General features: G+C 39.4%; 1 protein-coding gene across 1 annotated transcript in view; it reads right to left on the bottom strand.

Moving 5' to 3' along the window:
- Positions 1–12,260, bottom strand: part of Spata17 (spermatogenesis associated 17) — a 175,061-nt gene that overhangs the window by 161,521 nt on the left and 1,280 nt on the right. The window contains 1 exon segment of the mRNA XM_027418736.2: positions 1,619–1,708. Within this exon segment, the coding sequence (XP_027274537.1) occupies positions 1,619–1,708 (90 nt within the window).

Below are 12,260 nucleotides of genomic sequence, written 5' to 3'. Positions count from 1 at the left end.
AGGATTACTAATCACACATAGAAAAGCAGCACGAGATAACTGTCATTCTTCCTTCCTCTTGCTTTTCTAATTGATTATTAGTTCAAATTCAATTATTTTCATTCCTTATCATTTTATTCCCATAGCCTCTCGTGTGTGTGTGTGTGTGTGTGTGTGTGTGTGTGTGTGTGTCTCTGTGTGTGTGTCTGTGTATGTGTGTGTGTGTGTCTGTGTGTGTGTGTGTGTGTCTGTGTGTGTGTGTGTGTCTGTGTGTGTGTGTGTGTGTGTGTGTGTGTGTGTGTGTGTGTGTGTGTCTGTGTGTGTGTGTGTGTGTGTGTGTGTGTGTGTGTGTGTGTGTCTGTGTGTGTGTGTCTGTGTGTGTGTGTGTGTGTGTGTGTCTGTGTGTGTGTGTGTGTCTGTGTGTGTGTGTGTGTGTGTGTGTGTGTGTGTGTGTTGTGTGTGTGTGTGTGTGTCTGTGTGTGTGTGTCTGTGTGTGTGTGTGTGTGTGTGTGTCTGTGTGTGTGTCTGTGTGTGTGTGTGTGTGTGTGTGTGTGTGTGTGTGTGTGTGTGTGTGTAAAACCTCTAGGGTTTTTACGTGCTAGGCAAGTGTTCTACCACAGACCTACATCCACAGCTTTTAATCAAGTATACATTGAGATACCCAGGCTTCCCTTGAACTCACCCTGTAATGTGAACTTGCAGTTCTCCTGGCTTAGCCTTCCAAATAGTTAGGGGCAGGCCTGTGCTACTAGGCACAGATAAAATACTTCAAAATTGTGTGCTATGCACAGTTCAGTTGTTATGTTGAGAAATGACAGAGGAATTACTGATGAATTTCATGTTTAGAGCTTAGAAAAATAGTTCCTATATCAACAAACATGCCCTTGTGGTTTCTCATATTCTCCAGTGTTTCTGGCATCATGTGAGTTGGAGGAGTTTAAAGAATCCCTTCATGGCCATGCTTCTAAATTGCACTAAGGTGAAAGCAGAGGCCTCACTTTACAAACTGGATTTTACAACTCTGGATAAAATAAGGAAGTGTTGTGAATCATACACCTTATACAGACAAGGCATATTCTTCCTGTAACTTACTAGGAAAATATTTGTTCACATGTGAGGTATGACACCAGGAATTGAACTTAGGACCTTGTGTGCACACCAGGCAAGTGCTAGGCAGGCTGTACTGCCTACCTTTCCTCAGAATCAAAGAGAACATTAAAAATGCTCTGTGCACTGAAGAATAGCATGGGAGGGATTGAGATGGGGTGGATCTATCATATTATAATTAGAATATCATCATTTTAACACCACTGCTTTCATCAACCAACAGTTGAGAAATATGAAGATTCCTCTTCCCAAGTCCCTTTTGTGATCCATTAGTTGGTTTGCTACCATAAATGCACTTCATGGGGGGGGGGGATCTGATCAAATGTGCTTACAACACTGAGAGTTGTTAAAGATGTATATGGCAGATATAATTCACATACCAGTAAGAAATAGTGTTCCGTATCCCTTTAATGACTTCATTACTGATTGAAATAAGAGGGTGTCTGGAATAAATGCTACACAAACAAATTGTGGTTCTCCAAAGCCTGAACTCTGGTTTGTAAATGAGGTTTCCATGGTAAAGCAAATGTACCTGATGTATGCTCGGACTTGGCAGCCCCGGAACCAGCTCTGGATTATCACAGCTGCATCGTTCTCTTTCTTCCTAAATGTGTCTACGGCACTGAAACATGTTTTCAAATAGTTTCATTAGTAACTAATGCAATTCTAAGGCAAGTCAACCTGTTAACCTTAATTTTTAATTTCGCAAAGATGGTAATTATAACTCACATGTCATTTTAAAGAAATTAAAATACTAAATTTAAAAAGCACATTTCAAAAAATGAGCAGTTTCAAAAATTAACCTTTCTCTGAGAAGCCATGAGCTTTCAACAGCTTTGCCTATTTTATTTTTATAATCATCTGTTATGCGACTAATTAATTTGGTAGCATTTTTATTAGGAAATGAAAAACAATGTGCTACTTTGTCAGTATTTTAAAAACATAATTATTTGAACTTATAGTTTAAATGCCACTACACATGTATCATGCAAAGTAAAATGCCTGCATATTTAAACCACTCATCAGTTAAATGTACTGCCTCTAATTCAAAAGAATCTATCATAAAATACCTACTCTGGTAAGAGCCTGCTTATATTAAAGAATTCAGTGAGTGTGCCACAGGCTTATAAAAAGATAAGAAACTTAATTCTTAGGTTTTACTGACTTACAATGAGAAAAAATTCAGTCAAGACATCTTTATGTATCTATCCTAACCGATGTCAATATTATCTTGCATTTCAACTGCCAATTGATAAAGCAATAGCACAATGGACTGCAGAACATATTTCTGTTAGAGGGTGGTTGGCATACAGTAGTGCCCCATCTTTGTTGAATGGGCACAGTAGGACATATGACAACACTTCTTTCTTATTGTAGGTATATGCATATGACCATCCAGGCTCAGGTGGTTATCTGTGTGTGTGGCATCTGGGAGTTGATATGGGTGTCTTCCTCAAACACCCTTCATCTTTTTTTCCTGTTTTGTTTTCATGGAGTCACTGGACCTGGAGCTCACTGATTCAGATAGGCTAGCCAATAGGAACTGGAGAAAAGGATCCTACACCCAGATGAACAGCTACAAGCAGTGAACGGTTGCTGAGAGAGGAGAACCAGTTTTCTGGTTATCCAGTACCAAGTGGTCAGCCCTAAAAACATACACATATGCACAACCCTAAATGGATTCAGTGGTTGTAATTATATATTTGTACATTTACATGTCTGTGTAACAAAAACAGAGAAAAAGATCATGAATTTGAGAGGCAGTAGGGAAGTCACAAGAGGTGTTAGAGGGATAGGCAATGATGGAAATGTAGTACACACACATGAAATGAAAAAAATAATTTAAGAATACACACCCTATGCATTATCTTCAGTTAAAGTGTCAATGAGCTGCCAGGCATACAAACTACTCTCTCCATATGTTGGTCCTCTCCGTCTCCCAGCTTTCAAATACAGTTAGAGTACACATCTGTGCACAGAAGCATATCTACAAAGACACATCCAGGATGCCCACCAGTCACATGTATCTAAGCACGGATGACAGGTAACATGGGGCCTAGATAGATAAATCACAGCATTGTCACTAAGACCAAACAATTGGAAAACAATTTCATAGGTTAGAAAAAAAGTAACCCTAGAATTTTTACATTATCAATTTGCAAATCTCCAACAGTAATAGCACACAACCACAAATCTGATAAGGTATTTCAAAGACGGGAATCAAACATATAAGACATTAAACACAAGAAATATTAACTTGGAAAGCAAATAAATAAATAGATAATAGAGAAAAATATATTCTTTTTAGGACAGTTTTTCCTATTCTGAAGTAAAGGCTTTTACAGAAATAAATCCCAGAGTAGGAAATACACTGACCATATTCCACATTCCGTGTGTCTTCATGTGCTCATGTGTGCATTTCTGGGTTTTCATGGAGGTGCAGTTACTTGTGTGAGCATGCATATGTGAAGAGACCAACAACCTCATGTTGTTGCTCAGGTGCCAGCCTGTTTTGGAACAGGGTTTGTCACTGTCTGGAGTTCAAGAAATAGGCTTCGATGGTTGACCAGCAAGCCCTGCTCGCCGTGGCCCCATGCTGAGATTACCAGCTTCACCCCACATGCCACATCTTTGCATGGGAGCGGAGGACTGAACTCAGGTCTTTGAGAGCTTGACTACCTCCCCAATCACTACCTGGGATGTGATTTAAAAATGACCATCCAAGTTCACAGACCAATGAGTGTTGTAATCAATTTGAAAAGCTGAGACAGAAGGATTTTAAGTTTAAGGACAACCTGAACTAAGCAATGAGACTCTGTCTTTTAAAAGGAAAGTTCAAATCTCTATAAAAAAGAACACTTTTCATGTCAATGAAGGTTCTTACATTTTGTAGAACATCAATTATCCTTCAACCTCCCAAGTAGGATTAAGAAGTTGCTTTTTATCATTTTTATCAAGTGTGTCATTCAGCAGAAAGTGAGCCTTGTGTGGAATCGCTACAGGTAAAACAGGAAACACAATCACAGGATTGAGAGCTGGTGGCCTATGATGCTGGCTCTAACATTGAGAGCTGGTGGCCTATGATGCTGGCTATAATAATGAGAGCCTCAGTCACTTCCCAAGGCCACACAATGAAGCTTAGTCGCCAACTCTGCATTCTTGATAGCCTCCCCAGAAACAAAGGATCTGGTTGTGGGATGTCACCTCTAAAATTTATCTACAGACGGAATCCGCAAATTTTAGAAGGCATAACTTACTTAAGGAGAAATAAAGGGAGGGGACAGAAAGCTGGAGGAGACAGGAGGGAGGAAGGGAGCCAGGAAAGAAAAGGGGGACAACAAGCTATGAGGTGGTGCTCACCAGCAATCACAACCCTGGGGAGGATCAGGATTCAAGGATCCTCAGTTACACGGCAAGTCTGAGGCCAGCTTGGGCTACATGGAACCCTGTCTCAAACACATAAACAAAACCTGAGTTATGTTTTCAAGAGCATCAAAGGCAAGTAAGCTGAGAATATAGATTCTGTGTATTTAGAGTGGCTGAAAGGGCCTTCTTATGAAAGTGAAAAAGTATGAATTTAACCATTATTTAAACAACTAAGCATGGCAAGCCTTCACTGAAGAGGTCCTGCTGTTTTTAAGGAAGTAAACATGCTGTATATCTGAGGGCAAGCTCTTACACTTGAGCTGATACTGATGTTGCATCCAAGCCCTGCTTAACGAAATGCTGTGATGAGAGTGTAGTCCCTGCATTCCCAGCAGGTTCACCCTTGGCCACTGCACCTGCTAAGACCTCACCATCCAAGATCATGACACTGGAAGATTCCTGAAGGCATTTATGAAGAAATCTAAGACAGAGGAGGCTTGAAAGAAACACCAAATGCCTCAGCATCCGTCCCAGAGAAGGCAGGGACGGATTAGCCCACACCAGCTATCTTTCACCCCACCAACGCCAATATTTTCTGACTATACCAAATGGTTAGAGCTGTATTTTCACAATATAGCACTGTATTAGACATTGAAACAGAAAGAGCAACCTAATGAAAGACAGACTGGTCCAGAACCAACATGGAATGCAATTTTATTCCTGTAGAAAATTAAATATCAACTCGTCTGAAATGGATAGATAAAGCATAATGGAAAATATACAACACGATATTTTGTTCTGATATTTATAAGAAACCTTAACAGAACACATATGATACTGCACATAAAGAAGTGTAGTTCTATGCACAATCCAGAATTTGAGGAATAAAACCTGAAAGGAGAATTTTATTAACCTCTGATTCATTATGTCATTATATAACAGCCACACAATGATTTGTTTGCAATTGAAAAGTGGGAAAATGAAAGAATCCAATACAATCTCTTAGAAACTATGACTCATAGAGAAGCTAGCAGGAAGAGTGGTGAATAGTATCAAAGCCATATCGAAAAATGCCAGGACCGAACACCAGGTTCCTGAAGACCCAGCATTTAGCAGATTGGGGATAGGAGAGCCAACTGCTGCACTCCAGGATATCAAAGTCTACCTGAATAACTCAGCATTATCCCAATTCAAAACAAAGATTTTTTAAATGAATTTTTACTTCAAGTATCTATTCCTGAATAGAAAGTACACTCCACTATGTGGGTACAGGAACCCATGGAGGCCACCTGGAACTGGAGTTACAGGTGGTTGTCAGCTGACCAATGTGGGAGCTGGAACCAAACCTGGGTCCTTTGCAAGAGCAGCCGTTTCTCTTAATGATGCAGCCATCTCTCCAAGTCCACAAATAAATAACATCTATTTACTTATTATTACATTATTTTTAAAATGTCATCTCTGAAGCTTCTGGGAAAAACAAATACTAGTTGGCCAGTAAGTTATTCATTAATTCAAAGTTATTTACCACATAAAAACTGTGTGTGAGCTAGTATGCTTCTCAAAGGCATGCACGTGCACATTCTATGTACATGAGCTTCCAAATATTCCTGAAGACAACACTAATTAAAATAAGTGAAGAATTAAATAGTGCATTAAAAGGTTAAAAAAATCACCAGTGGAAGAGATTGTTTTTAGGAAACAACATGGGAAGAAGGGATTAAAAGAATCATTTGACAAGTTCTCTCAGAGGCAGAGCTCCTAAGCACTGTATCTAAAATGCCCCTGCTAGGATTTCTCCTTAGGTACCTTGGTTTCAACACAGGCCCAGGAACATGTCTCAGCCTGCTTCCAACCTGCTCTTTGTCAAGAATGGCAGTGTTACCAAAACAGTGTTATCAAAAGCAAAAAGCAAAAAAGCAAAAAAGCTGCCATCAGATTTAGAAGCAATAGTCACCATTAGTTCAGCCTTCACCCCTTTAAAACTAATGAGTCATAAAAGCCTTATTTCCCAAATGGTCTTTTTCCACTCTAGTCTCTCATCCAGTCCTGATTAAGTGGTTTTCTTTTTTTGGAACAAGGTTTCCTTGTGTAGCCCTGGACTAAAACTGTGATCCTCTTGCCCACTGCCCCATAGGATGGAAAACATGTATGACAACACCTGGGAAAAATGATCTTTAAAACACTTTATAACATCATTTACTGATTTTATGGGGTGGGGGCTGTAAGTGCAGGCAAGAGGATGACTTGGAGAAGTTTCTCTCCCAGTGTGTGGATCCTGACAATGAACTCAGGTCTTTACACCTGGCAGTTTCCTACTGTTAAGCCACCTTAGTGCTCTCTTAAATCATATTTTGAAAACAAATCTAATCATGCCCTTGTGTCCTTGAGAGCTTTAAATATCGAACCCCAGATGATGTCTCAAAACTTCTGAATAAAGCCATCGCCCCTAGTACATCAAACAAAAATCTTCCCCATCCGGCCTAGACACAATCCCCATATCTTCTTTCATTGTTCCAACTCACAATAGAGCTTTCTATTCCATCCACTCCATGAACAAATCACTCTCTCCTTGCCACTGGACCGCCAAGTTACTCCTTGAATTGGTTTTCTAACTACAACCTCCAGGAAGATTGATCCTCATGCTTAAAGTCTTCTCCACACTAACTATAATATGTTTATTCTTCAAGGCTTCCAGGCTGGGCTCACATTTTACTCGTATCTATTTCCTACATATATTAAAGTATCTGGTACATTGGAAGAGCTGATAAACTGACAAAAGAAACAGAGAGAGAGGAGGGAAGAAATAAAAGAAAACAGGTAAGACTGGAAAAGAAGGCAGAAGACTGTGACTTTTAGAGTAGGATAGGTCATATTAAGAGATACGGAATTCTTTGAATACAGTATAGTCACTCTGATGGTGAACTACACATCCCCATAAGTAACAATCTTTGGTTTATAAAGTTTAGAACATGTTACAAAGAGAAATCCTCTCTTAAAAAACAAAAAAAAAAAAAGAAAAAAAGTTTAGAATGAAACTAAATAAGGAAAATGCAAATGCAAGATAAAAATGTAATGCTGTGTCATAGAAGTGAATGGAAATACATCACAAAGGAATTGGTTTGGTACTTGATTGACAAGTATCAAATGCTACCAGATGCCATGGTAACAAGGTTGCTGTGCAAGGCGCTACAGCGTAAGGAGAAGTCTTTCATTTTTCTTTCCAAATTATATTTGAGTTAGTAGCATGATCTGATGGGGAGGCATATAAAAATGTCATTTATGACACACACAACAAGGACACAGCAATACAGTGTCCATTACAGCAGGAAGCTCAAAGAAGAATTCGAAGAAAATTCCATTCAGCAAGGAAGCTATGAAATAAACCCAAGATCCAGAATAACGCTGGCTCTTCCTATTAGCCATTTGCCATCAGCATCCAATGTGACTCTACTAGATCTGCTTCCCATTTTAATACCACCTGTTTAAATAACTGAAAACATGTTTTCCTTTTCCCTATCAACAGTCAGCAGACCTCTGCAACAGAGACATGGGAATAAGGCCCAAAGCCTCACTTAATACCTTTTAGAGTTCACACGTTAGTTATTACACTCACTGTTGGTATAATGCACAGTGAATTCATCATTTCCTTCTGTCAATGGACACCCAGAATATAAGCAGAAAAACTTACAGCATTTTAAGTTTGTTTTAAAATCTTTCCTGGTGACACCAGTCAACTGGCAAGTTAATCTGTTTCTGGGGTATTAACAATAATGTATATAAATACAAAGGTATGCTGCATCAATATATATATATATATATATATATATATATATATATATATATATCACTAAATGGAAGAAACACTAAAAAATCACTAGTAGCCAATGTACCACTAAGTTTTAACTTACATACTGAAATCTTACTTCCATAGATATATTTTTCTATTGTTCTTTAAAAGAAACTGCTTCAAATGAAATTTACAGATACTTTGGTTAGCACTGGGATGCTTAGTGCTCACACTATGTCAAGAACCACTAGTTATTTTATATTTAAAATGAAAAACTGGGGGTAGCACTTTATTTTAATGGTAAAATAATTAGTTCCAGATTATAATGTAAATCCTGTAGCAGTGAATAAATTATGACATCTTCATGGGTTTGAAATAAATTAATTATGATCAGTGTTATCACAGTGAATACTGAATGAATTAATAATGATAAAAGACCCAGAGTATTAACAGCAATGCAATAAAACATCAAGAGGAAGCAGGAAGTTTCTGGTTGCCTTGTCATCAACTATAGGCATGGTAACTCTGAATAGTATGTGTGCCCATCAGGGGCCAGGAAATAACTGGCAGGGAATAGAAAAAATGAAAGAGTATACTGGTGAGTATCTTTCCAGTAATATGCCAATACTGTTTTTACATCTGCAGCCTGGACTTAGTCTGACCCATATACATAAGCCATGAATAAATAAACACAAGTTTACAAACTAATAGTCTTCCCTTTTCATTACCAGACAATACATAACTGTTTCAGACTGTAGGGATACTATTCTAACATTGGCTGACCTATGTTATCAGATGTGTTGATATGTAGAATGGCTGTTTTGCATATAGTCCTTAAGTTTTTAGTCTCCTTAAAGGGAGAAATTGTACTTAACCCAACTTTTACATTATAATCATCACTGTGTTCTGCTAAAAGGCACATGATGCCAACAGACAGGGCTACTCTTAGGAACTGGGAGCTCCATTTTTGTTTCTCATTAATATTCTCATTAATAAATGTGGGGCTGAAAGAACCTTAAAATTAGATCATAAATCGGGAACCATCACTGCTTACCACAAAGATTTCTATTATTAGTGCATGTTAAAGTATCTCCTAATTACTGTTCCTCAATTCCTAAACAAATGCATAAGTAATGGGTTTGGGAAAAATATGTCTCTGCTGGACAATTTATAAAGGGATAAAGTCAGATGGGCTGTTAGAGTCTGCATGGAGAAGAAGAATGCCCACATATTGAGGCTGAGTGGAGTAGGGTCTCATTGTATGCCCTAGAAAGACATGCTCTATGGACAAGAAGCTTGGCTTGGGGACACCATGGCAAGGTGAAGAAAGAGTCTACCTGTGAGGGTAGGCAACAGTTACTCAAACCTCAAATGTTGGTTTGGGAGGGAGGTGGTAGGGAGACAGACTGCATCAAGAAGAGTATCTATGCTAGAGACTGAGGTACCCTCTGTGTCGAGAGGAGTTTGGTTACACACAGGAAAGAGAGTCCAATAAAGTAAGCATAAACAGGAAGAGAAGCCAGGTCTGGTGGTGCATTCCTGGTTTTTAGCTATTTAGGATGTGGACATGTGGACAAGAGGAATGCTGGGGGTTCAGGAGAGTAGAGTAACAGAGTACTACAGAAGGAAACTCAGGGTGCTGAATATGAAACAGTTTTCAAAATGCACTCCTGTGATGGGGATTGTACTGTGTATGTTTATCTTATTGACTGTTAAATAAAATACTGTTTGGCCAATGAAATGGCAAGTTAGGCAGGACTAGGAGTCAAAGAGTATTCTGGGAAATGTAGTAGAGAAGTGATGATTCAGACATGAATGGCCCCTTTTTCCCCTTCCTCCTCCAGCAGCAGATGTGATCCACCGGCAAGGAGGGATGCCAATAAGGCGTCCGATAAGATAAGTCTTATAACATATATGGATTTATGATAATTGAGACTGAGCTAACAGATGAGAATCCTAGTCATTGTCCAAGCAGCTTTGAACCTAATACAAGTTTCTATGTATTCATTTGGGCCCTAACTCAGGCGGGCGGCCGGTGCAAAGCTCACACGTGTCGGTGGGGCTTAGGCTGCTTTTGGCAGAAAGATTTATCGTAACACTCCTGGCTTTTACTACCTACACGGACTGACACAGAAATCAACACTGGTGTAAATGTGTCTTGGTGCACATATGTACACAGTCCCTAGCAGAAATCAACACTGGTGTAAATGTGTCTTGGTGCACATATGTACACAGTCCCTAGCAGAAATCAACACTGGTATAAATGTGTCTTGGTGCACATATATACACAGTCCCTAGCTGTATCCATTAAGAGTAACAATATCCAGAAAGCACACCCAATGACAAGGGGAACGTAAAAGGAATAAGGGCTCCTTGAAGAAATGGGTGGTAAGGAGACAAGAGTATTTTCTTTAGTCAGAAAACAGGGACCATTGTGATCAGAATGTACAAATTTTATTTCTTTCGATGCTTTTAAACCCTACATTTATGAGCGCATGTGCACATCGTGACAGGGCTGTGGCTGTCAGGGGACAGGGTGTGCACATCCCTGATTAAAGTAGCCCATCATGAATTGGTTTTGATTAAAGCACTCCAAATTTGCCTCAGTAATAATATGGGAATCATATAATTCCTATGACATAAAGTAGAATCTTTTTTTTTAAAGATAAGATCTCACATAATAAATAGTTCAGGTTGACTTTGAGCACATTATTTAGCCCAAGTGCTGGGGTTACAAGACTGAGCCAAAATGCCTGGTAGGATCAACATTAATATTACAAGTAGTATTTTAAAGAAAATTTGACATGTGAAACGGACAAATCTTGTTACTCAGTGATATATTTTCTCAACAAAATCATCTTCTTCAGCATTATTCTAGTGCCAGTAATGAGGTAGAGATATTTTTTTGCCACTACGTGGCGACATAGAAGAATGGCATGAAAACAAGACTACTCCCTTCCTGTGAGTGGATTCTCAGCAGCGGTTTCCTCAAGCCATGTAGACTGGCACAGCTTGGTACTTCCCGCTTCGACAGCCAGGCCAGTTGGATGGAAGTGTTTTGCTCAGTGGCAGTGCGCAGCGTTATGTGACGGCTTGCACGCAGACGGCACCCTAACAGATGCGCACTTCTCTTTCCATGTAGGAGTAGGAATAAATATACTCCGCAGGAGAATGTCAAAGAACTGCAGCTGGAACGCTGCACAGTTCTTTTCCTACAGTTTCCTTTTTAAATGCCAAGTAGAGCCCCACAGGAATTCCCATCAGGGTTACAGGTTTTCCATCTCTGAGAAACACTGGATCACAATCTATATGTTTAATAAATTGCCCAGATGATTCTGGAGCACATTAACGCTCAGGAAGAACTAGTATATCCAATAAACGTTGACAAATTTTCACTGAGTTTTCTATAGGTTAACTAAAACTTTATTGCATTTTGTTTTTGCTTTTAATTTATAGTACGCATATGTTTGAGGAGGTCGGAGGACACCTTGTAGGGATCTTTCCACTATATGGATCCTGGGGCTCAAACTTGGCCCACAGGGCTTGGCAGCAGATGCTTTTATCCTCTCAGCAATCTGCCCACAGCCCACATTTACGTTTTATAGGATCCTCTTTTGCCTGTGACCTTCCTAACCAAGCTTTTGTCCAGTTCTAGTTCTCTAATCCAATCAGGAAGGAGTTGGCTGCCCCCAGAACATCCATGTCCTCATTGCACCAGTGGATATACCTTCCTGGGTAGTTCTTAAACGCACAAGATTTACAGCTGACTGTGATCCCTCATGATTTGTTTCCTCCAACAGCCTGCATAGCACGTCCTGGCACTATGAATGCCAGCTAGCAGCAAAGAAACCGGAGGCAGCTCAGTTTTGACTTAAGAATCCATCCCATTTCCTCTTGAAATGACTCTGTTCCATAACAGGCTGTCATGAAGGATGGAAATGGTTTCAGTTTATATATTGATGGCATAAATAAATAAAAGCCTGTCATGTAACCCTAAGTGAATGTTAATTTTTGAATGCTA

The sequence above is a fragment of the Cricetulus griseus genome, chromosome 5, assembly GCF_003668045.3.
Source record: "Cricetulus griseus strain 17A/GY chromosome 5, alternate assembly CriGri-PICRH-1.0, whole genome shotgun sequence".
NCBI classification, from domain to species: domain Eukaryota; kingdom Metazoa; phylum Chordata; class Mammalia; order Rodentia; family Cricetidae; genus Cricetulus; species Cricetulus griseus.
Note: the sequence above shows the minus strand (reverse complement) of the source record. Positions and strands in the feature narration are given on the sequence as shown.